The sequence below is a fragment of the Rattus norvegicus genome, chromosome 11, assembly GCF_036323735.1.
Source record: "Rattus norvegicus strain BN/NHsdMcwi chromosome 11, GRCr8, whole genome shotgun sequence".
In the NCBI taxonomy this organism is placed as follows: Eukaryota; Metazoa; Chordata; class Mammalia; order Rodentia; family Muridae; genus Rattus; species Rattus norvegicus.
Genome location: NC_086029.1, coordinates 69,050,416 through 69,077,536, shown reverse-complemented (window position 1 = coordinate 69,077,536; position 27,121 = coordinate 69,050,416). Strand labels below are relative to the sequence as shown.

At 40.1% G+C, this 27,121-nt stretch overlaps 1 protein-coding gene and 1 pseudogene across 4 annotated transcripts in view; one reads left to right on the top strand and one right to left on the bottom strand.

Moving 5' to 3' along the window:
• Btla (B and T lymphocyte associated) overlaps positions 1 to 7,803 on the top strand; it is a 29,598-nt gene extending 21,795 nt beyond the window's left edge. For 2 of the 4 annotated variants that reach the window (XM_006248341.5, XM_063270686.1), the window contains 3 exons: positions 382 to 537; positions 2,575 to 2,627; positions 5,332 to 7,803. In XM_006248341.5, the coding sequence (XP_006248403.1) occupies positions 382 to 537; positions 2,575 to 2,627; positions 5,332 to 5,580 (458 nt within the window). In that variant the 3' untranslated portion in view covers positions 5,581 to 7,803. Of the gene's footprint in view, positions 1 to 378; positions 538 to 2,574; positions 2,628 to 5,331 lie in introns of all 4 variants that reach the window. The other 2 variants (XM_063270685.1, NM_213630.2) reach the window with 1 other exon arrangement.
• Positions 7,804 to 24,669: 16,866 nt separating this feature from the next.
• Paics-ps6 (phosphoribosylaminoimidazole carboxylase and phosphoribosylaminoimidazolesuccinocarboxamide synthase, pseudogene 6) lies at positions 24,670 to 26,047 on the bottom strand (annotated as a pseudogene).
• Between the last annotated feature and the right edge of the window lie 1,074 nt (positions 26,048 to 27,121).

The following is a 27,121-nucleotide window of genomic DNA, read 5'->3' as shown; positions in this document are numbered from 1 at the left end:
ATCAGAAAACTGTCTGAGGTGTGTCCCCACCACCATCCATAAGCTATCTAACTTTGGACAATTTTTGGAGCAGTAGCATTCCTCTCAAGTTATAAAACCACATAAAGAAAATGGCTTCCTGAGGTACTGAAATAAATATATAAACGAACAGGCTTTGCATTGTGGTTTGTTAGAACCATCATGGAGATCTTTATGCAAATGATTCATCCAAGAAGAATGTAAGATCATCACAAAAGACTAGCAATAGAAGGTTGAAGGTCCTAGGACCACCAAAGGAGAAATTAGGGCTTAGCCTGTAAGTTCCATCATTTGAATCACAACAATACAAGGGATGTTGCCAACTCTAACGTTTCTCAGACTTTTTTTAACTGTATTCAGCAGCATCTGACATCCCAAATGCTACCAATGCCTCAGGACCATCTACCATGGAAGAGAGGCCAGGCAGGACCTGGCTGCTTTACGCCTTGCTTCCCTTGGGGACATCGCTTCTGCTCCTTGCCTGTGTCTGCCTGCTCTGCTTTCTGAGAAGGATCCAAGGTGGGTTGCAATTTCCCTTTGCCCTTTATGCCACACAATTGGAGTTCCTTTTTCTAGGTCCAATACATTTTTAGCTGGTTATTGTTTTCTTTCTGGCTAGAAATGCCCGGGGAACTACTGGTTTCCAACAGAAAACTGAGTGGATTGATTTAGGCTCCCACCAGACATGGTCAAGCATACTTACCACACCGCAGTGCTAGACTAGGGTTGTGGCTAAGCATACTCCGGGCTGGAACTTTCTCATTCTATACACACCGATTTTAACTGTGTACAGAAGGCATTCTCCTAAAGTTTAGCCAAGTCAAAGGACAGGTTGCAGTCATCTCTGGAATCAACATGTCTAATCTGAGTTATTTGGTTTGAACCTTTTCCACACTATACCACATAATTTCAGTGCTGCACACCCTGTCTAAATAAAGAATCACTGTCCCCAGAAGGAAGTCATATGTGGATATGGTTTCAGTTGCTATCAAAAACATACGATTGAGTCAGTTTTTTACTCAATGGCACTGCATTTGAGAATGGGACTTGTCTGTAATGAGAGATATGATATATTTTTTAATTGTTTTATTTATTTATGCTCCAAATGTTGGCCCACTTCCTGGTAACCCTCCAAGAGTTCCGGTTAGAGATGTAATATTTTGAAAACAGCTTGTTTTTCATTTTGAAGCTGTGTCTTCTTTGTCACCACTGAGCAGTTAAACTCAGCAAGAGAGGCATGTTGATCTGGTCCATCTATATTCTCTACTTCTCTGTTCTTCTGGTCTTCCCCTCCCCTTTCTACAATATCAGTTTCCACAATGTAGCTGTAGAAATTGGGCCAGACAAAGCATCCCTTATTTGGCTGCTACAAGAAAATGCTCTGTCTGTGCCAAAGTGCTCCTAGTGTTTTGAAGTAAGTGTTTTTGGATCCCAGAGCTGTCTTATAGCTAAGGAGTTTTTCTGCATCTGTAACTATGAAGCTCTTTCCATGGTCTTTTTGCAGCTTCATATTTCCTAGGGCTGCTAGAACATCTCTCTAAATGTCGAACAAGAAACTGGGATAATCGAGGGGCTGGGGATTTAGCTCAGTGGTAGAGTGCTTACCTAGGAAGCGCAAGGCCCTGGGTTCGGTCCCCAGCTCCGAAAAAAAAGAACCCAAAAAAAAAAAAAAAAAGAAAGAAACTGGGATAATCTTTATTGGCCATCATACCTAACGGAAAGTGGGAGCATGCATATGTGAAATTTTTATATTTTTATTTGTTGAGAATTTTCATTCATGCATACAGTGTTTTTGATATTATTCACCCTACTCATTTTCTGTAATCCCTCCTGAAGCCCCTATGCCCCTCCCCAATTTCATGTTCTTTTAAAAATATATTATAATCTGCTGAGTCCAATTTCTATTGCTCATATGCATATGACTGTTGAGGTTTATTGGGAGATTATATTTATAGTACCACAGATGACAACCCTAAAAGAATTGACCTCTGTTCCCTTTCAGCCATCAAGTTATAAGCTAAGGGTTACAGGGCTCATTTACTGGGATACTGGCTGGCTTAATCTTGCACAGGTCTGGGCAAGAAATAACAGGTGTTAGGAGTTAGTAGGTACAACAGTGTAGTCATGCCCAAAATATAATTTCTCCTCCAGTCTTCTCCAACCTCTGGCTCCTACAGTCTTTCCTCAGTATTACCCGAGTCTTGGGGGAAGGAAGTATGATATATGTCTCATATATCACAGAGTGAACAGAAGCACTTTTAGCATTGGTTTAAGCAGTGACTACAAACCGTTTGAAACCATTTTTCTAGGTCCTACTTCTTCCTCTTATGTGAAGACTGTGAGGTGAAGTAGGAAGTGAGGGAGGGAAGTGGGCATGTGTATGTGCACACAGTGAGATGCACATGGTACATGCGAGCCAAGACAGTTCTCGAGGGAGAGCTAAGAGCATGACTGCTAACATGCAGTGTGGTGGGCAGTGAGGAAGATAGTCCACCTTGCTTTCTTAACACCCTTTGATTACCTTTTTTTTCTCTCTTTCTCTCCTCAATCTTCCAGGGAAAGAAAAGAAGCCTTCTGACTTAGCAGGAAGAGAAAGGGAAACTAACTTGGTATGTTTGAAATATCTGTTAAGACAAACACACTTTTGTATTATACCATATGTACTTTTTCAGTAAGTTTATATAATATTACACACACATACACACACACACACACACACACACACACACACACACACACACACACACACCTTTTCATATCAGCCGTGATTGCCTGCATAATTCTTGTGTAAGATAGGGTCATAAACATCTTGTTACGGAGTGGGGAGAAACTAACAGGACAGTTAATAACTCATGGGGATTGAGGGCCATTTTCAGTGTAATCACAGTATATAAACCCTCACCTACTCTATTGTAAGCAACCAAAATGAAATCCATTAGGGGAATAACCATCAAAATAGAAAGGGAATTAGCTGGGAAGAGGAAGGGTTGGGGAAGGTTGGGAAGGGAACAAGAGAGAGCACTGGAGGGTGAACACAAAAAATTCTGTTCTATACATGTATGCCATATTAAAACATTATTATGTGTAATTACTACATACTAATGAAACATAAAAATTAACAAAAAAGTTCAGAGTTCTGATCTTATATCAAAATACTCACTTTAGGGGAGTGGTTCTCAACCTTCCTAATGCTGTGACCATTTAATACAGTTACTCATATCAGGGTAATCCTCAACATGACCCTCAATAAAATTATTTTCACTGCTACTTCATAACTGTAATTTTTCTACTGTTATGAATCGTAATATCAATATTTTGGAAGTAGAGTTTTGCCAAAGAGATCTTGACCCACAAGTTGATAACAGTTATTCTAACAGAATAAAAATAGTTGTATAGTAAAGTTCACTCAGACATAATACAGTTACCCCCACAAATATGTATCTTTAAGTTTTTAAAACTCATTTTTAATGATTGTTCTTAAATACTTTAATCTCCTTTTTAGCCCATCACTCAACAGAGGTAATGGAAAAGAAAAGGTATGGGGGAAATAGACTTGTTTTAAAAAGGTTTTTTTTAGAACAATTCTGTCTATGTTCTGAAATTGACAATTCAATTCACAGGTCAACAGTAGCAGTTCAGTACACTCACAAGCACTTCACAGATACACTAGCAGTCCAGTTTGGTAGAGTCAGGTTAGCAACATAGATGACACTGCCTAACAGAGACAGCCAGGCCTCTGCCTCAGCTTGAGTCAGCTGGAGAGACCAGGAGGAATGCTAGCAGGTCTCAGCTATGCCTCTCTTAGGGAAGCAAAGATGAGCAAAGACACCAGACCCACAGCATTACATAGTTCGTTCTATAAGTAAGCCAAACTCAGCCTCCATCACTGCCTATCACGTTCTATTTATACCCTCTAAACATCCTATGTCTTCTATGGGTCTTGTCTTAGCACATGTCTTGCCTCAGCATGTGTCTTGTCTCACTGAGTAAGTTTATCTCAGCTGACATCCCTCTGTCAAGTCAGTCCAAGTCTGCAGAAGTAACAAGGAACTATAGCACACCACCAGGAGATTTTTTGACGTGTTTCTCTCTATGGAGTCCTGAAAAATGTAACCCAACTACACAACATAAGGCAAACCAATACATACATACATACACACACATGTTGTTAGCAAAGAATATTTTATCACGTGTCTTTTCATGTGCTTACTTTAGCAGAACATCTGTTATCTTGTGTCTGCTTTAGCTAAACATTCCTTCACCAGTCTGCCTTAGTCCTTTACCTATGTTCACTTCAATTAAATGTTCCTTCACATGTTTTTCTCAACAAAATGCCATCCAACCAACTTTCCAAAGAACCCTTAAATTTTCAACACACACACACACACACACACACACACACACACACGAACGCACCTACCTACATACAAGTTCCACATCCCCCAACATCCGCACATGAAAGTTGAAAATCTTATTATTAATACAACATCAGCATTTTTACCATCTGCACTCTGTTTATAACCAGGAATAGCAATAAAAAACTGAAAAGAGAGAGGAAAAAGAAAACATTGGGATTCACTTTAGTTTCCACAAATTCCCTTCTTGCTCATAGAATTAGGTCTCTGACACCATTTGAAAGTATGATGATTCGAAATAACAACTAGGATAATATTTAGAACCTCATCGAAACTTTGGTCTTTCAAAATTGGTATCCATCCATTTTATAATTTAGTTTTAGTTCTCATAGCATATTAACGTGTCTTGGGTGACCCACCAATGCTCCTGTTCTGGGTCTCCTGGGAAGGTCTCAGGTCTTTTGGCCGGGTTCTTCACCTTTTGTTATTTTATATCCCATATGCCAAATGTGTTATAAATTGCCTGAAGTTCTCATAGGATTATTTTTCTTTTCCTGTGAACTTGGATTGTGGTTTGTCCGTTGAATGAGCTTTGCATGTATGTACTGTGACCTCCAATAACCCATGATAAAGTCTAAAACAATTGTTTGGGATGGCCATAGTAGACCTCAGCTATTTGGCCTTTGGAGCTCAATGGTCAAATCCTGCCTAACACTCATATGGACCTGGATATAATATTTTAAAAAAACAAAACCAAACAAACAAATAAACAAGCAAACCAAAGCCAACATTTTCACCCTTTGATAATACAAAGTTTAAGTGTAGATAGGAAGTGGTTTATGTGAGGGACAATAGATTGTCTCTCTCAATATGCATGACACAATGTAGCCTTTCCCTCATGGTCCAGTAATGACTGCTTTGTCACATCTTTATGTGGTACATCTCTTTTCTCTTATAGGTTGATATTCCAGTGAGTTCCAGGACAAACTCCCAAATACTGACATCAGAAACTGGAATTTATGACAATGACCCCTGGTCCAGTAGGCTGGGAGAATCTGAATCAACCATTAGCTCACAATTGGAGGGAAACAAACAGGGCATTGTTTATGCCTCTCTGAACCATTGTGTTATTGGAAGGACCCCAAGACAGGCAAGCAAGATTCAGGAGGCACCCACAGAATATGCATCCATTTGTGTGAGAAGTTAAACCGGCCGCTGACCCAGTCGGTGGGCACTGCACGAGTGCATGTCAATACCTCAGTCTGTCAAATAACCTTCAACCTGGGAATTTTCAATTAAGATGCCTTGTGCTGGTGCTGTGTCTTAAAGGTCCATGAAATATTTAGTTAAAATTTCTCTGAAAACCTGAAGAGTTTTGTACAAGAGCCTTGAACAACAGACTCTTCTTTGGGAAAACTCATATTACAAATAGCTAAATAATAGGATAGTTAAAATTGATCATGTCTTACCCAATGTGTGAATTCAATATTTTCTTTGGAACTACCACGGAGACTTACAGGGAAGAAAGAAGAGTGTTATTTGGATCTGTTCACTACACAGTCTAGAAAAAGAATGGTCCAATTTGACTAATCATAAATACAGAAATGATTGTATGTTCTCAGTCTGTCATAAGGAGACAATTTCCCATGCCCATCTATAGATAGTGTTTTATAATTTTTTAATGGAAAAGAAAGTTATCTTGGACTCAATTCAGTAAAAGATTAGAAAGGGTAATTAGTACAATGCAGATATAGAATATGTCAAATAGATGTGGGGTCAAGCTTTATTATCCCCACCGATGAGATGTTCATCTTCACCCGGCTTGATTGAGAAAGTAAGGTAGTAAAGGGTTCATCAGTATATATGAGTGCATTTGTAATCAAGGAATGTACATGAATGTGATTCAATGCTGCTGAACTAATACAGATGGGTCTATGAACAAGAGTCTATGAGCATAGATATTATCAATTGAGACTGAACTTTTAACCCACTTTTTGTTTTACCTGAGAACACACTCAAAGGACAATTTATGAAAGGAACATCTGGAATATTGAGTTGATCAGTAGGGGTTGGCATACAATCATGAACGTCTGTTTCTTGATTCTTATGAAGTGAGTCAGGATGAAGCATTTGTAATGAGGTACGGCATATGGAGATCATTCAGGTTTAAATTCTGACATTGCAGCTGCTCAGGAAGATGATTAAAATTTTCAGGTGTTCTGAATTTTCAGATTGAGTCTAATTACTTAAAAATAGCTCAGACTTTTATTCATCAGCTTGAGGCTTGAGTTCTCAGACCCCGAAATATGTCGTAGTCTTAGTATACAGCCGATTGTGGCATGAGTTTGAAGCCACTGGATCAAACACGTGAACTATTGAATGAGTGAATGTGGTCTATGTAATTGCATGCATATATGCGGGTGTGCCTGTGTGTGTGTGTGCTAGCATGCAAATGCAAGATGTGACTTCCGGAAATGAGACAAGAGAAACGAGTTGTATTGCCATTCTATTTTTAGTCTGCTTAGAAGGTGCAAAGCACTGAGGGAAATTAGTCATTTGTAGAAAATACATGTGGAATGGTGAGAATGGGAGGGAGGTGAGAATGGGAGGGAGTTGAGAATGTGTCCATAAAAAGGGAATAAAGAGGCCTAACTACACAGCTTTTTTTTTCACCTCCTGCTCACCTCAGGTTTCAGTTCTCTAAATTTGAGACAACGGTGTTTTCAGACACTGTTGTAACCAATTCTAGTGAAGGTTGTTCAGGCAGGTGCACTTGTGGGAATTTATGCAAAAAGGACCTCAGAATAGCTGCTCATCCTCAAAATAGAAACAGGAAGTGTGGGAGGGAGATGAGTACTGCACTCTGTTGACAGGCAACTTATACAATTCTTTCAGGATTTTCTCTGATTTTAAAAACAAAATACTTCTACCTAGCTTAAAACAATCTTTTAAAAACTTTGTGTGTGCATGTATATTTGGGTATACATGTATGCATGTGTGTGGTGTATGCACATGTATGTACAGGAGCCAGAAGCCAAAGTCAGGCACCCTTTTCTATTGCTCTCCACTCTATTCTGTTAAGAAAAGGTCTCTCATTGAACCTGGAGCTAGGCTAGTGGGCAGCAAGCCAGTGATGGATCCTCCTGTCCCTGTCCCCCACTCCCCCACTGCTAGGGATCTATTTGCTCATGTTCAACTTTTTACAAGGATGTGGAGAACGCAAACTCGGGTCCTCATGCTTGCACAACAAGCATGCTCGCTTGCTAAGCATGTTCTTAATATGTTTTACAATGAAAGACACTGCTCGGGGATTTCACCTCCATGAATGATCAGTTCTGTTTGAACCTTGTTTGTCAATCACATATCATTTATGCTCTTATTCCTGCTTAGTACATATGTGTATCTCCTCAAATAAATACGTTCCAGTATTGTTTTCCTGGTTACTTAGCTCACAGATGGTCGATAATTTAATGATTTCCTTGAACTTTAAGATTGTCAATTGCTCCCAGTAAGACAGTAAAACTGTTAAAATTTACCTGAGATTGAGGGAATGCCAACTTTCCAGTAGCTGAAGCACTGGAGAGGACACTTTCTCCACCTTCTCCCCAGCAAACAACTGTCGATAGCTCCCCAGGCAGGAGCAGCCATCATAAGACCCTTCTCCATCCACGAGGGACATTGATGTTAATGGCACCAGTCTGGTATAGATCGTGTACAACTAAGGACCACACTCACATCCTAGCCAGAGCTAGTATTTCACGACACTCCTTCCTGTGTCCCAGCTCTCAGGTTCTTCCCCCCTCCCTCTTCACTCATCTTCCTTGAGCATTAGAAGGGATTGGGCACAGATGTCACATCTATAGCTAAGCACTCAAAGGTCACTTGTTCTTGAACCTTTGGTCTGCTGTAAGTCTCTGCACTGGCCACAGCTACCACAGTGAGAAGCATCTCTGACCAAGGCTGAGGAAAGTCCAGATCTAAGGTATAAAGGTAAGTATTTCAGAATCTGCATGACCAGGTGACAATTTACTGAGCATTTTCTTTCTTTGAATTTTTCTTTTATTGAAAATATATTTTATAAAATATATTCTGATTACAGATTATTTCTTTTCTTTTCTCAACTCTCCCAAGACCCTCCCCACTCCCATCCCACCTGTCTCTGCTTGAAAAAAAATAGGCCTCTAAAGAATAATAATAAGACAAAAGAAATCAGAATAGGACAAAACAAACAGAAGAAAAAAAAAGCACAAGGCACACAGATAGCTGTATTAACACATATGTTTACACACACATAGGAATCCCATGAAAACCCAGAACTGGAAGCCATCAAATAAATACAAAGGGCCTGTAAGTTATTTTAAAAATGCCCTGACAAAACAAAGTTGTTATCGAGTTCATTTTGTGGTCGTCATATACTGCTGGGAATGGGATCTTGCCCTTAAGAGTAGTTTGTAGATCCAGTGAGATTCCATTGATAAAATTAATTTTTTATTTGTGAGTGGTAATTAATTGGAGAAAGCTTCAGGATTAAGGATGGGGCTTGTGTCTACTGCTTTCAGCTTTAGAACCTCATCTTGTGCAGATCTAGAACTCCTGTGCATGTTACCTGAGTCTCTGTGAGATCATACGTGTGTCTGCCCTACGGTGTCTAGAAGGCCTTAGTTTGCCTTGCCTAGCCACAATAGGAGAAGATGCACCTAGTCTTACTTCAACTTGATATATCACAGTGGGTTGTTATCCATGGGAGCCTCCCATTTTCTGAGGAGAAAGGGAAGATGGGAGGATGAGGGGAGGGGAGAGGAGAGGGAGGGACTGGAAGAAGAGGAGGGAGGTGAAGCTGGTGAGATCCGGATGTAAAGTAATTAAATTACTTTAAAAAAAGGAAGTAAACCAGGGTCCCCTGAGCCCTGAGGGGAGGGGTTTGATGAGACATCTCATTTAGCACCAAGTGTTCCATGGTCTCTCACACTATACATAGTGTCTGACTGTAGGTCTCTGTATCTTTTTTTCATGGACAACACAGAACAAATGCTGGCATTTTTGTAGACTTTGTTTTCTTTTTAACTTTACTAGTCTTTTGCTTGTATATTACAGTTAATGTTTTAGTGGTGTGTGTGTGTGTGTGTGTGTGTGTGTGTGTGTGTGTGTGTTTCTTGGGGTCCTTTTCTAAATTTTTTTATTTCGTTTTGTTTCCCTATTTGTTTTCTAAAAAAACAAGAGATAAAGAAAGGGTGTAGAATTGGGTAGGTGAGGAGAATCTTGGAGGAGGAATTTGGGGAGGGGAAACTATGATCAGAATATATTAAAAAATTCATTAAAACATATAAATAAAATTAATTTTTAGCAGAAAAATATTAAGAAGAGAATACAAACATTTTTCATGTTTCTGTTATATTCACAGCTGCATGGCCTCCCCCAACAATCTTCAGGATAGGAGAATATTAGATGAATGACAACCAAACCTGAGCTGTCATTACCTACTCATGTGTCTAGTTTGTCTTCGGGTATATTCTTGGTGCTGTCATATTTACGGGATTTTCACTTGTAAAACCACTTGTGTACATTGTTAGGGCAACATAAAGAATATCCTTACTATTTCTCCTCCCACACACTGTCTCATGCTCTGCCTCATCAACCTTTCTGTTCTCCTAACTCCTGGAAAGTGTGTCGTCTGTGTATGGTATCTGTTGCTTTGCCTTTTCCAGAAGAGTTGGAGTTAGATCTTATGTATCCTTTTCATACTGGCTTCTTTGACGCAGCAACATGTCCCTCCATGCTTTTCCATAGCTTATTAGTTTATTTCTCCTCAGTGATGAATAACATTTCATTGCTGTGACATCTTATAGTTTATTCGTTTTTTTCCTTCTGAAGGAATTCTCGGTTGCTTCCAAGCTTTGGTTATTATGAAGTGCTATAAACATTTGTGTATAAGTCTTTGTGTAGAAATGAACTCTCGTTTTCTTTGGATAAAAGTTAAGGGAGGTGACTGCTGGCCTGGAGGTGTGTTTACTTTTGTAATAAGCGCTATGATGGCTGTGCCATTTTGCATTCCCTCCAACTTCCTAGCCAGCGTTTGATGTCATGTTTTGCAATATCATCATGCTAATGTTTAGTGATAATGTCTCATGGTCATTTACACTTTAAATCCTACTATGATATGGAGTCCTCACCATCTTTTAGAGGCTTATTTACTTTCTCTGCATTTTCTTTGGTGAGGTGAACATATTTTCAAATTTCTCATCCAAATCTACAATTCATCTTCTTATATTCATAATAATCATAGAATTTACTTGTTATGTTGGCTGCCACATTAGACTGGGGAATTTAAAAAAATTACTTTCTTGTCTATGTCTTGCCTGTATATGCACCATCTGCTGCCTCATGGATGGAGTTACAGACAGTTGTTAGCTGCTATGTTGGTGCTAGGAATCAAACCTGAGTCCTCTGGTAGAAGATCCAGAATTCTTGAATCATTCCTCCATTCCCAACTGTGGGCCTTTTAAGGGTTAACATTGTTACATTCTCAATTAACACAATGCTTAACCCAGTGCTTGACATGTCTTATAATGAAAAATGTCGACTATTTGTGAAGTAAACCATCCTCTTCCCTTTTACTCGAAGGATGAACTTTATGACAGGTACATAGAAACTTTGGGGGAGTGTGTTAGTAATGTAAAATCACAACTTCACACCCTAAACAGGAATCTCCATTTGATCAAGACCCCAATGTGTTGGATGCACTCCATGGATTCTACAATCCATTTAGCCTGTTTGAACCCATCTCTCCCCACTCTCAGTCAAGTGTGGTAGGAAGCAAAGTACATTTATAGGAGAGAATAATCTGGAAAGTTCTTTTTTAAGCAGATACAGGAAGGGCCTCAACACCCCACCCAGAAACTAAAAATGGCAAGTCAGAAAGAAAACATTTTTTTTTAGAAGCTCATGAAAAATGACTTGAGAATATGAGAACTGAACACTCTGTGCTAGAAACCAAAAGCAAATAATAAATGTTGACTTTCAAAATGGGGTCCTGTTCAGAAGTCAGAACGAGTAAACATTCTGTGTGCATTGCTTCACCTGAGCATATGAACACGCACTAGCACCGGTGGGTTTGCTGGCACCTGAGACCACATGACAGACCAAGATCCAATGTCTGCACGACACTGCCTACAGACAGAGCAGGGGGGACTGAATAAAGGCTGTAACCTGACAGTTTAATAACGTCATAGAAGTAGATGTAGAGTATGTGGAAAGCCCATGCAACTCTAAGTTCCTTGAAGGTAAAGCTTGTTTCTTACTTTTCTAGAATCTTTATTTCCTAGAAACTGCCTGGAGGGTTATGGGAAAAAAACCAATTCACTGCATTCCTCTATCTTTATAGGTTTTTAAACAAAAAAAAAAGTGGGGGAGCCAGATCAGGAGAGTTATTAATATCTGTAGTAAACATGGCTCAAGCCTAGAGACAAAAATCTCATGATTTCCTTTCTCAATCCTGCTTCACTTTGGAACTGACCTGCAGATGGAGTTCAGCTTCAGGCCTTTGAAGGGTGCGAACTGCCTACAAGCTTTGATGGCAGCCATACGTAGAAAGACAGGATTACAATTTCTTGACCTTTAATGCAAGAGGGCTTTTTCTTTTCTTCTCAAGGTTCATGTGGTCAAAGGGGCAAGAGCCCCGTCTCTCACAGCTAAATAGCCTCTTTCTGGAGGGTGTGCCTGCACAGAGGCCAGACAAGGATCTGATTTTGTGGCTGAGGTAAAGCCAAGAGGAAATCAAAAGAATGGTTTCTTGCTTATTTGAGTTTATAATAAGAATGAACAGTACATAATTACTGGGTGGTGGGTGGAATAAAATTAAAAGTGCACTTCTTTGGGGGAAATCAAAAGAAATAGTATTTGTGATTTCTCTTCTAGCCAGACCAAAAAGAGAAAATTCTAATTAGAGATAGCCATTTCTGAGGACAAGAGGATATTTTGTAAAGTTGTTTCTATTTCTATTAGTGCATATATATTAATTGTGCACACTAAGTGGTTGCATTGTCCTAGTTTGACACAAATATATAATGTATTTTAATCATATTTACCTCTGATTCTCTTCTCAACTAGTCCCCCTACTACTATCATGTCCTTTTTGGACTTGTTTGTTTTGGTGACCCAATGAGTCTCAACAGTGTTACTTATAAGAGCACAGTGTGAAGGTTGTTTACAGGATCATAGACACCTTACCAGTGACTATATCATTGATGAAAATATCTCCCCCTTTCCAGAGGTATTAACTGCTTATAGATCCTGAGGAAATCCATGTACTCCTCCCTACTCTGTGATGGAATGTTGACAGGCCCAATATTTTGGATGTACTGTGCAGGTACTCACATTGCTGTAAGTTTAAGAGTGGTATGATATGTTCTCACAAGAGATTAGGTGTGTAGGGCTGCCTGCCACATGGCTTGATGACCAGAGATTGATCCCTGGGAACCATAAAGTAGAAAGAACAAATTTATGCCCACAATTTGCCCTCTGCCCTCCACATGTATGCTATGCAACACATACCCCCTTCCCCTCAATAAAGAGAGGAAAATCTAATTTTTAAAAAAATACTTCAATGGTCATATTGCACCCAGAAGTCTGTATTCCACAGTGCCCTACCGCTTACTCCAGCTCTTACATTTCTCCCCCTCTTCTGTGATATTCCCTGAAAGTTGGAGTGGGAGCCATAGATGGTCCATTCATGGCTGAGTTCTCAATCACATGCTCTGAAGACTTTGACCAATTAGGAGTCTCTGCAGTTACTCTTGTGGCACATTTTGGCAGTGTCAGGAATGCAAACATGATGATTTGAGTTTGATCCCCGGGACCCATGTAAAACAGCAGTGAGCACAGTGGTGCACACCCATATTCTCTGCTCTCAAGAGGAAGGAATAGGGGGACCCCAGGGGCTTGCTGCCCATTCATTCTAGTCAAATCACCGAGCTCTAGGTTTGGTGAGAAAACTCGTCTCAAAAATTAAGGTAGATAGTAAATGAGGAAAAACCTGGCATTGGTCTTTACCTTTCACATGCATGTACACATTCATGAACACACACACACACACACACACACACACACACACACACGTATATATATACACACAAATGCATAGTTAGTATGCCAATATAACAATAACTATCATTTTAATTTATGACAATCCTACGAGCTTACCTAAGTCTTAGAAAGTATGTAGTAGTTGATAATTTTATTGGGCAGGAATGACTAGAGTTCTATTGAGGCCTGTAAAATGATAAACAAATAGAGACTAAAAAGTTCAAACCCAGGAGCCTGGAATGGTGGTGATGCCTGTAATCTAACTACCCAGGAGGCAGAAGCAAGAGGATCATAAATCTGAGGCAAGTCCCAGCTATGGAGTAAGCTGTTATCTCATAAAACAAAACAAAACAAAACAAAACAAAACAAAACAAAACAAAACTAAGAAACAAACAAAACTACTGTCTTAGTTTGTGTTTTATTGTTATGAAGAGACACCATGACCATGGCAACTCTTATAAAGTGAAACATTTAATTAGTGCTGGCTTACAGTTTCAAAGGCTTAGTACATCATCAGATAATGGTGTCCAGGCAGACATGGTGCTGAAGAAGTTGCTAGGAGTTCTACATCTGGACCCTGGCAGCAGGAAGAAACAGTGAGCTACTGAAGCTGGGATTGACTGCCATCTACTGGTACACTTCCTCCACCAAGCCACACCCTCTCCAACAGGGCCACATCTAGTAGTCCTACTCCCTATTGGGGCCATTTTTATTCAAACCACCACAAATACAAACAACAACAAAAAAAATCCTTCACACTTTCTTACTATTCATAAACTACTGAAAATGGTTGAAAGAATAGCTCTTACCACAGATTATATTGTTTTTTCCAACTCTAGAGAATTTTTATTTTCTTTGGATGATTTTTTTTTGTATAAAGTTTGGGCTAATGTGATCTCCAAGTTCACTTTAACTATAAATTCCCAGTGTAATACTTTTATTCCAACCAACAGTGGGATATTAAATTGAGATGTGTGCTATTTAGACTTTCTATGGCACATAACTGCATTTATGAGCTTTATTGTATACTGTCTACAAGCTACCACTTGCACATGCCAAACACTATCCTAAGAACGTTATATATACAACTTAAGTCTCACACCCACCATATTACATCGGTAGTCACTGTGCTTATTCTACTGGTTAGAAAGCCCAGGCACACGAGGTTCAAATAACTTGTCCATGTTTTTATCAGTAATAACTTTAAAGATTTAGTTGAAAACTAACAGACTTGTTGTACACCCCATGTCTTAGGTAGTGTTTCCATTGCTACGAAGAAACACCATGACCAAGGCAACTCTTATAAAAGCAAACATTTAATTGGGTTTGGCTTACAGGTTCAGAGGTTTAGTCCATTATCATAGCAGGAAGCATGGCAGCATGCAGACATGGTGCTAGAAAAGGAACTGAGAGTTTCGCATCTTAATCTGAAGGCAACCAGGAGAGATTGGCATCCTCCAGCAGCTTTGGTAATGGGTGGGGCCTGACTTCTTGGAGCCCTGAAAGCCTGCCTACACACTTCCACCGAGAAGGCCACACCTACTCTTACAAGGCCACACCTCTCAATAATGCCACTTCTCATGGACCAAGCATATTCAAACCACCAAATCCTATGGTTTTCTCATGAAGCATCAAAGGAGTCAGGTTGTTCTGGGCTTTGTAGCTGCACAAGAGCTAAGGGCAATGTGGTGCCTTAGAGCAGTCTGCCGAAGCTGGCAGGAGTGTTTGCTGTGTAAGGTCAGTAATATTTGCAATTGTTGTTTATCAGCAGGATGCATCAGTGGATGAAAGGAGTCATTGCCAAGGGAAGTGTATGACTCTGCATTGGAATTGGCAGCTTGCTTGTGGAAGGAAAGGGCAGATCATAAGATAGCCACTAAGGGTAGATGTGCTTAGGAGGAGACAAATGGGCAGACTCTCAATGGGAGATCTGTGATCTAAATAAGAACGACTGAAGACAAAGCAAATGGCTTGAAAACATTTGCCAAGAGCTCAGGCCAATAATGTGTTAGTGTGGGGCCCTAATATACTTTCTTCCTAGACCTAGATGCAGACTGAAGAGGACTGAAATCCGAAGATAAAGCCATTCTTGGCTTTTCTGGAGAGGAGGATTGTGGAATGAGAGAAGTTAGATGCTACCAGTCACAGTCCTGGGTGAAACACAGTTCACAGACATAACTGACAGCTCTTACCACACTTCTCCTCCCTCCAAAGAGCAGGAATATGTTGGACAAACAAATAGAGTTGGATTAGGAACAATGCCAAAGAAGGAAGGAGAATCTGAGGCGTGGCAAACTGCTGAATCAAGTTTATGGTTAAGGGTAAGTCCCATTACCCATGAGCTAAAAATGAACTCCAGTGGTCTCAGGAAAATCAGAGGGTACCCATTTACTAAACCCCTCGTGTCTTAAGAAAGCCGAGTTTTACCCTCTTTTTGCTGACAACTCTAACAATTCTGGCCTTGTGGTACATGGTTCCATGGAAAGCCAGACAACTTTCAAACAGACACAACCACAAAATCTGCTTGTTTTATTTTGTAATATACTTAGTCTGTGCTGTACGTTTTTTGAGCATTTCAGAAACTCCGACAAACAGTATTATTGACAATATAACATTTATATACATTCACACATAGATACACAGACACAGACATTTTCATGGAAACATATGTGTATTTAGTTAAAAAAAATGCCAGGAAAGCAAGAGGATCCCAGAACCCGACAGGGATGAGATTAAATGAAATATGCAACAAAGGGGAGGGAGAACCTATAGAGACCATATCCAGAAATTAGGCAAGGCCCCCGATTTGGGGATGGAGCCACCCACACTTCTCAAAATTTTAACCCAGAATTACTCCTGTCGAAAGGAAATACAGGGACAAAGAGTGGAGCAGAACCTGAAGGAAAGAGCATCCAGAGACTGCCTCACCTTGGGAATCTATCCCATATGCAGCCACCAAACCCAGTCACTATTGCTGATGCCAAGAAGTGCTTGCTGACATGAGCCTGATATGGCTGTCCCCTGAGAGGTGCTGCCAGAGGTCCTATTGATACAGATGAGGATGCTTGCAGCTAACCATTGGATTGAGCACAGGGACCCCAATGGAGGAGTTAGAGAAAGGACTGAAGGAGCTGAAGGGGTTTGCAACCCCATAGGAAGAACAACAATATTAATCAACCAGACCCCCAGAGCTCCCAGGGACTAAACCACCAACCAAAGAGTACACATGAAGAACCCATAGCTCCAGCTGCATATGTAGCAGAGGATGGCATTGTCTGGCATGAATAGGAGGAGAAGCCCTTGGTCCTGTGAAGGCTCGATTTCCCAGTGTAGGGGAATGCCAGGATTGTGAGGTGGGAGTGGGTGTGTAGGAGGGGGAGCATCCTCATAGAAGGAGGAGGAGGAGGATTGGACTTGAGTTTTGTACAGGGTGATGAATGTGAATCTATTTGCATTCTTCTACATACAGACTTCCAGCTAGATCAGCACCATTTGTTGAAGATGCTTTCTTAGATGTCCCTCAACTGAAGAATGGATAAAGAAAGTGTGGTGTACTTACATAATGGAGTATTACTCAGCTATTAAGAAAACAATATCATTTGATTTGCAAGTAAATGGATTTAACTAGAAAAAATTATCTTGAGTGAAGTAATCCAGACCCAGAAAGATGAACATAGTTTGTACTCACTTATTGGCTATTAAGTAAATGATAATCATGGTACAACCCATGGACCCAGAAAGGCCAAGTAACAAAGAGGAAGCATGGGACTCCCTGGGAAGGGGAAATAGAAGACTTTCGTGGGTGGACTGGTGGTGGGTGGGAGTGGGAACAGGGGTGAGCCAGTGAGGGGGAGGGATGTGGGGAGTGAGACTGAGAAGAGACAACTGAAACTGGAGGGCAGGTTGTGGGGGGCAATGTAGAAGCAGTTCAGTAGAGACTCCCAGGATTCTGTAAGGGTGTAGGACTCTTAGTAATGGAGGTTATGGAGCCTGAACTGGCCATCCTCTGTAACCAGGCAACTTCCAAGGATAGGACATAAACATCAACTCAGCCACAAAACCTTCAACCTATAATCTATCCTGCTTGCAAGATGTGTGGTGAAATGGAGTCTCAGAAATTGTGGGAATTGCTAACCAATGACTGGCCATTCTCCAAAAGAGATCTCATGCCCAACTCTGCCTGAGTGACCAGGAACTGGAGGCTGGATAGCCCAGAGATAGAAGAGAAAAATAAAATCAATAAAAAGATTCCAAAAGATATTCTGCTACATTCAAAGATCAGCACCTAGCCAATCATCGTCAGAGAGATGATGGTAGCGGATGTTGAGACCCACATCCAAACATTAGGTGAAAAGGGAGAGAAATTCGAGATCTTCATCTGGTTCAACCCCTTAGAGCTTGGAGAACCCCATGGAAGAAGCAAAGGAAGAATTGTAGGAACCAGAGGGGTTGAGAACACCAGGAGAACACAGCCCACAGAATCAGTGCTCATAGAGAAAGAAGCACCAGTCAAGGAGCCTGCATGGGTCTGTGGTGGCTCCTGTGTAAAAATGTTGTGGTTGTTAGCTTGGCGTTTTTGTGGGACTCCTAATAGTGGGAGTGGGAGTGTCTCTGATTCTTTCACCTGCCCTTAGGACCCTTTTTATCCTACTCGGTTGATTCACTCAGCCCTGATATAAGGGTTTGTGTCTAGTCTTATTGTAACTTGTTATGGTGTGGTTGGTTGGTGTTCAGGGCAAACCTGATCTTTTCTGAAGGAAAACTAAGAAGGAGTAGATATGGGAGATAGTGAAAATGAGGGGTGTGGGTAATTGGGAGGTGTGGAGGGAGGAGGGGAGACTGTAGTTGGGATGCATTGTATGAGAAAAGAAAGAAAGAAAGAAATTGAACAGTAATTCCAAACTGTCTTTTATGTTATAGTGTGATTGAAAGCACAATAAAGTTTTAATAAAGTACCCCCAGCCAAAACAACAACAACAATAACAACAAAAATAACAACAGCCACCCAACCAACCAAATGGAAAAATAAAAAGAAAGGAAAATTAAATATGAGTAGAACATGGTCAAATTACCAAAAACCAAATATAAAACAAGAATCTTTTAAAAACACAGCAAAAAATACTTGCAGCATTTGAAAAGCATTCATTGGGATGAAGAAAATAATGCCAGAGAGAAAGTAGGTCCTGGCAACAGAATGGAGAGTGTCAGGAATAGAAATATATGGCTAAATATAAAAGACATTTGAAATTCTATTTTTTAAGTTTTTGAAATGTTGATGAGTGGAAGAACAAAGTGATACAGGAATTTCAGAATGTTCAGAAGTAAAATATATAACAATAGTAGCTCAAAGAAGGAATGCATGGTAAGTGGAATCATGATGTGCATACAAACTAGGGTATATTAAAGATAAGCATGAATTCCTGGAGTAAGTCAGTAGAATTGCAGCTAAAGAGTCAAAAAGGATAAAGATGAAATATTACTTAAATATCAAACAGAAAAAATTAAGAAAGAAGAAACAGACACTAATATGAGACAAAAACAAATATTAGGATATTGAATCTAAACGCAGCCACTCAACTCATTTCTCACAATGAAAAGTGAGTGCAAGTCCCAATTAATTACCAATTAATCTGATAGTAGTATTCTGAGTACTAGTACCAATGGAAATAGAAGGATCAGAAATTCAAGGTTATTTTCTGATATATAGAAAGCCTAGTCAGATGTGAATAGGTATGATGAACCTTGGCATGCCAACTAGACATCAAAAACTGGATATATATGACTCTTCTGGAAACATTTCTTCCCTAGAATTCTTGTCCCCCTCTCTTTCACAAAAATCACTTATGTTGTGAAGCTGTTTCTTTTCTGACCTGTGGTCGAATTTTGTTCTTTTATTTCGTTAAAATAGTCCAAATTCTGCTCACTTTTGACCCACCTGAACAACAATGTATTTTGAGATTTTTCTCCACAAAAGGTGAACTTGTCATATATGACAAAGTGGAATGATAAATAACTTGAAAGAAAATAAGCTGTACTGGTTGATTATCATAAGAAAAGATAATTGTTGCACTTACAATTGTAAGCAGCTCTTACAATTGCAGAAGACCTGCATGGGATCAAGCTATTTCAATTCTTACCATGATGGGGAAGCACTCACATTGTCCTGAATCTTATGGAGTGGCAATTGACAGCTGATGGCTTATGGTCATGAAGGAATGCTACCTATATAAGGCTCATGCTGCACTGGATGACTACGCTCCCCAGGCTCACGTAGGCAGCACTAATTGGACACAATGGTATATTTAAAATGAGGCAGAGATCATGAATTTAGTAGGAGAATATACTGGGGCACCCTGGGGAGTTATAGTGCATAAATAGTATGTGGATATGTACATCGTACACATGTATGAAATGCTCAGAGATATATAAAAATATTTTAAAAGAAAATATAGTTATATATAAAATATACTATTTTAAGACAAAAAAAAGAAATTGTCACACTGGGAGACAATCAAAACCTTGTTAGATATTTGGTTTATAAGAGTTATGCCTTAAAGGTACAGATCCAAGGTAGGTTATAAAAAGATTTAACACACAAATACTAATCATAATTAAAGGGAATGTCTATATTGATATCAGCAGAACTTGAGAGAAGGGATTTTATCAGGCAGGGAGACACTATTTCATAATAATTCAGGCATTAATTTTGCAAGAAAAATTTTGATTCTAAATATATGTGGTGAAAGAAGGTCTTAAAACATGTGTAATAGAGATCAAGTGTATGGGGGAAATTTTACCATTCCACAATTAATACTTCAACTGAGAACCTCTATAGAGACAACACTTCAGTGGATGAGAAGAGAGGGTCTATATAGTAATACATATTTTGTTATGAAATTAAGTATGCCTATATCCTATGACAAAAATTCTCATCTTAGACATTTACAAAGGATCAATGAAAATGTGTATAGCAGCTTTTGTTGCAGTTTTATGCATAACAAAAAATTCTATTAATACAAAAGTGAACTTAAAACTCATGCCACACTCACACACAACCACTCTACAAGATAAAGGAGTGCATTCCCACTGCCTACAACTCTGTGGATGTAGTTCTAAAACATTTTGCAATGTGGAAGAATTGTAGATATAAAAATGATAATTTCATTTGTAGAAAGTTCTAGCATGGGAAAAATGAATCAGAAAAGTAATTTTAGGATACTGGGTATGTGTATATGTGTGGTAATGCAATGTGAAGATTCTTAAGGGGATTTTTCTCAAGGAGTGGAAGTATTCTGTGTCCTGACAGGGACATGTGAGCACTGCAGAGATAGACAGATTTGGCAAAATTCATAGATGATGATGACATCATGATGATGATGATGATGATGATGATGATGATGATGATGATATGCCATGTGGCAAGTCTTGTATTACATTGTGGCTCAAAGAAACCTTGCCTTTGGGTGAATTGGTATGTAGCAAGGAATCATTTGCAGGTCTTTGTCATATGAAGTGATAGTTGTAAGGTTGGAAGTTCATTCAAGGATTCTGAAAATACAGGAGAAGGACGTGGCCTTTTTGTGAGTGAGTCTGATCATAAGCAGTTTTTCTCTTGTATAATAGTCAGGGTTCTCTAGAGTCACAGAATGTATGGGTAGTCTCTATATAGTAAGGGGATTTGTCATGATGACTTACAGTCTACAGTCTAACTCCCCAACAACGATCAGCAGCAGCTGTGACTGGAAGTCCAAGGAAGGATCTAGCAGTGGCTCAGTCCTTCAAGGCAAGCAAGCAGAGAGTGAATCTCCCTTCTTCCAGAATTCTTATGTAGGTCTCCAGCAGAAGGTATGTCCCAGGTTAAAGGTGTGTACTCCCACATCTGGATCTGGGACTTGCTTTGTCTCAGATGACCTTGAACTCAAATCTCTCCTTGTCTTAGTCTCCTGGGATTAATAACCACTATGCCTCAAGATCTCCAAGCCAAGATCCAAGTCAGAAACATGTATCTCCCAGACTGAAGATCTGGATCACCAGTGAGCCTTCCAATTCTGGATTGTAGTTCATTCCAGATAGAGTCAAATTGACAACTAGGAATAGCCATTACACTTTTGTGACCCAAGATTATTGAATTACAAACAGGTAACTCATGTTATAGTTCCTGAAAATGTCATTAATGAGATCCTTGAGGCATGACAGCTAGGAAGAGTGAAAAACTGATTTTTAAAACAGTTCCAATTTATTGGACATCAATCAATATTCGTAGATAATACTGAATACACATCGTTATAACAGGAAGACTGTTAAGGCTTTTTATGCCTTATACCATTTGGTCCTTTTAGTATCCCTATGAATGGTTTCCAGTTCAAATACCCAATCAGAGATGCAAAACCTGGGGCATGAAAACATGGCTTTTGTTCATACATTCCAGTGAAAGTATCCTTCTATTGGCAGAAAAAAGTTTGTTTACCAAAATTAAATCTTTTCAACGATTCTTTCTGCTTAGAAAATACTGTAGCTTCCCTATGCTCTGGAAAATGTCCTCTCTGTAGTGGAATAGGATAGGTCTATATGGCTAAGAGAATGTGAACTGAGCAGAGGGATTAAATGTGACTCTCCCCTGGATTTTATGTGACCTAACTAGAGTGGTTAAGGTCAAAGTGCTAGTATTCACTCTATGCATAAAGCCCCACGATGCTGCCTGGCAGATGGGAATGGACAGAAGTGTGAACATGACTTTAGATCAGAGACTAGCATGGCTAGCATGTTTACAGCAGAGGGTAGAAGCCATGTGGAGAGTCTGATTTATGTGGGTACCAGGAAGGGTGTTCTTAGTGAAGTGTCAGATACTTTAGAACTCCCCCCTCCCTTGGTTTAAGTTCTTGAGTAAAATATGTCTGGACACAATGGCTTTCTGGTGACATCTGTTTGTGTGATACAATGGTGCCCATGCTTGGTGTACACACTGTTAATGAACAGAGATGAGGAGAAGGTTTGTGTGATTATAAATAAGACTTTTTACAAAATTATATTTATTATTTATTTACAACCTAAATGCTGTCCCTCTCAGTCTTCCATTCACAGAGACCTTCCTCTATCCCTCCTCTCCTTCTCATCTGAGAGGGTACCCATCTCCCCTCTGAGTATCCCCCTACCCTGGCACATTTAGTCAGAGTAGGTACATCCTCTCCTACTGAAACCAGACAAGGCACCCTGTTGGGAGACAGATTCCACAGTCAGGCTACAGTTTTAAGGAGAGCCTTCACTCCAGTTGATGGGGGACCCACATAGAGACTGAGCTGCACATCTGCTACATTATGTGCCATGGGCCTCATTCCAGCCTGTGTGTGTTCTTTGGCTGGTGGTTCAGTCTCTGAGAATTCCCAGAGGTCCAGGTTAGTTGATTCTGTGGTAGTCCTGTGGAGTTCCCATCCTTCAGGGCTTTCAGTCCTTCCCCCAACTCTTCTATAAGACTCCCTGACCTCTGTCCAATGTTTGGCTGAGAATATCTGTGTCTGCTTCAGTCAGCTGCTAGGTAGAGCCTCTTAGAGAACAGTTATACTAAACTCCTGTCTGCAAGCATAACAGGGTGTCATTGCTAGTGTCAGAAATTGGTGTTTGCCCATGGGATGGGTTTCAAGTTGGGCTGGTTATTGGTTGGCCGTTCCTTCAGTCTCTGCTTCATCTTTGTTCCTGCGTTTCTTTTAGACAAGAAAACTTTTGGGTCAAAAGTTTTGTGTGTGGGTTGGGATAAGTCAGACTTTAAGCCTGGGGCTACATCCTTGGCCTGAAAAAAAAATCAACCTACTTCTGCTTCTTTCACCTCTCAACAATGGGCTCCAAAGCATTCTTAGTGCCCATCACCCCTTGGCACACAAGGACCTAAGGATAGTTGGATATTGAGACTATTTCTCATAGTGTTTCAGTGAGGAATAGAAAACACCCTTAGCTAATTCCAGTCTAAGAAAAGAATTGGTAAACAGGGAGAATTGCTCACCAGAATTCTGTGGCTTGAAAAGCCAACCTGGCTACACATCTTAGTTACAAAATATTTTTCTTCCAGCCATCTCTCACCCTTACCCCTGGAAATTAACAGGAAGAGGATCCGCCTTGTTGTCTTGGCCCTGTCTCTTGGCCTCTTTTCCTGTCTTAGTCTGGTAAGCCCATATTCCTGGCCCTGGTCTCTTTTCCCATATCTCATTGCTTAGCTTGTGGAAGGTTTCTTCTGATACTTAGCTCTGCCAAATTTATTTTAAAGGTAGGGATCCTTTCTTCTTGCTGATATTAGATATCACTTGCATAGGCATGCCTGCCTGGGCCTGGATTTGATTGCAGGTTGATGGTAGACTTGCCAGGATTGATTTCTCTACTCTGGTTAATCTAGTTCCTATTAATTACTTACGCAGGACATTCTTACTCAATGTCCTGAATTTTGTTATACGGAAATTGGTTTTGTAACATGCTTTGCTCATATCTCTCTTCTTCTCTCAGTCCACAGCTTTTCTCTCGAAACCTTTTTGTTACAGTTAGTGTGTGTGCGAGCATGTGTGCATCTAAATGTGCCATGGTGTTGCCGTGGAGAACAGAGAATGGATTCAGTCCTCTTCTTTCTATCATTAAATTAACAAGGGCACAACTCAAATCAACAGGGTCGGCAAGGGGCATCTCTCTCTCTCTCTCTCTCTCTCTCTCTCTCTCTCCTTCTCTTCCTCCCTCCCTCCCTCCCTCCCCACCCCTTATACTCTAACATTTCCCGATACATAAACCTAGCTGAAGGTAAACTAACTACAAACTTTACTGTGGGACATTTTATTTATTTTTATTTTTTTTCTGAGTTAAAGGTTACTTATTGTGAGGTAGTCTACATGGATGCTGGGAGCCAAACTCAGGGCATCTGCAGGAGAACCATACTTGTTCTTGAACCACAGACACATTGCTCCAGTTCCATAATTACATATTTACCAAACAATGACTATATAGAAAGCGAGATGTAATTTAGCAGTGTCGTGCCAAGATTCCCTCCCCAGCAAATACAGGGTCTCAATACACAATTCAGGCTGGCCTTGAATTTAGTGATCCTCTAGAGTGCTAAGGTTACAGGGACATATCACTACATAGAGCTAGAAAATATTAATAATATCCACTGACAACGTACCAACTCATAAACGTTGAGGGCCATTTGCTCCTTAGTAAACTGAATTGTTTTCTCTGATGTGAAATCATTTTGCTTGATTTTTTTTAAAATCCAAATTAGGAATATGTAACTTTTCTCCTACAAATTAAATTGCTTTATTACGAATTGTACTCTCTGATTTTCTTATCAGCCTGCTTTAAGGATATCCACGTGTTCAGTTTGCTTGCTCGAAGTTTGGCCCACACCAAATGGTTGTTTAACCCAAATATCTGAGCAGCAAACTGGGCTGATCCTTCTGGAGAAAGTATAGTTGAACAGCTAATACCACTGGGCAGTCGCAGAGATGACCACATATCCTAAGCACCCCAGTCTGGTGTGATTGGGGAACAGCTGACAACCGGATATGCAGTATTACCAGACATCACTAGGCCTAGTCCATTGCTCCTGCCCGCCACTGCGACAAATACAGTAGGTATGCCATCCCCTTCATATTCTGCTTTAATCCTCAAAGTTTCATCTGGTCCTTTATGTGCAGATGTTACTCTAAGTTCACACGGAATCCCAAAATTTCCACAAGCCTTCTTAATTTTTTCACAGTGACCAAGGTCAGAGGTGGAACCCATCAGCACTACCACCCTGCACTGACTGACTTGAAAAGCAACCCCACTCGGTCTGCAACCCACTCAAAGTTTTTCCTTTACCATCTGGAGTCCTTCCGGAGTTACTTCTTTGAGATCCCGATAAGACTGTTTGTCTTTCTGCTGGCTCCGATCTCCCGAGGGCCATAGTCTCCAGGAATCATTATCTATGACATCAGCCAGAACAATCTCTTTGGTGGTTACATCAACGCCAAACTCAATCTTCATATCAACCAGCGTACAGTTTTGGGGCAGCCAGGATTTCTCCAGAATTTCAAAAATAGCTTATGTGGCATGACTCATGATATCCACTTCAGTTTGCCCTCTAAGGAGTCCAGCAAAACAAAATTTTGCAGCGATGAGTTGCTCCTCAGACCACTGTGGGTCGTTATTGGCATCATCCTTGAAGAACATCTCTACTTTTGGTGGATAAAACTTATACCCCTCCTTCACACCAGGGTTCCTTTTGAGAAAAGATCCAGTGGTGATTCTTCGGCATACCCACTCAATTGGAATCATTTCACACTGGGGTGCAATGAAAGCAGTCTCCCCACATTTCTTGGTGAAAGCAGTTTTTATACCATCTTCCTGTAACAACTGAAATATGCAGCTGGTGATCTTATTGGAGATGGCGGCTTTGCCGTCCAGGTGGTTCTTTCTAGCTGCATTTCCTGCTGTAATCTGGTCCTAGGACTGCAGGAGGACTCTTCCTGGATTGTCTAACAATTCATAGACTTCCTTTGTTTTACCCTCATAGAGCTTTCTCCCGATGTTCAGTACTTCAGCTGTCGCCATTATCCTAGGTGAACTAGAGGAGCAGATCACGCGGGCACTGTGGGACATTTTAAAACCTATTCAATTTGGTTTTAGCTTAAGCCTCTTCCCAGACTTATCTCTTTTGTTTTCTTCATTGTCTTTTCTATCTAAAAGTTGAAAATCTTTGCCTTAAGTTCTCAAATCTTCCTAAGTAGAGAACACTGAACAGGTGCCACCATCTGTCTTTTGACATAGTAAAGTCCTCACTGTGTTCCAGTTTATACCCCCCCTCTGTCCCCTCCCCTTTGCCTTTATGAGGCTCCTCCTCCACCCACTCTCCCACTCCCATTTTACCTCAGCATGTCTTTTTAATCACATCCATAGCCACAGAATCTTAAAACTAGGGTTGGGTTCTACTTTAAGAGAAGATGCAAGGAAACAATATGTATCCTGTCTCTATAGCAATCCCAATAACCTAGTGCCCATGAACTCTTTACACCTCTATAGCCTTCCACATCTATTCATTTCCATTTTCATCCCATATTTGGGTCTCTTGGCATGTAGATTGTTTCAGACTTAATTCCTATTGCCTTCTTTCTTTAAGGTTTGACTTTGTTTTCTTTTGAGGCATGGTCACATGCAGTCCCAAGGTGGCTGGCATGTGATCATCAGTGTAGCTGAGGCCACCATTGGATTTCTGGTTCTACCTCTAGATAGTGTCAATGTGCAAATGCAAGTGTAGTCTGCTAATTCTCCTACACACTCTAATATTTCCTAATAACAAAGCGATGAAATTATTTCTTTTATTCTGTTTTTCTACATCTCTGCAGGTCCTTTAAGATTTGGTACAAATAGATATTCACGACAACATTCTACCCTGATCTTGATTAGTGATCACTCTTAATTCATATTAGTCATTGTTTAATTCCTCATGTTATATAGCCCCATGAATGATCCAACGTGCCCATCAGCACATGTGCTTGAGAGAAGTTGATTTGATTTTGTGGATGGGCTATACCTCCAGTTTGCATAAAAATGAGATAATTGGATTGACACCCAGAGGATAAAATTAAAAGTCATAAAATATTTATACTCAAAATAGGTAAATTCTAATCTTTTCTTGTATATTCTATATTCTAAGC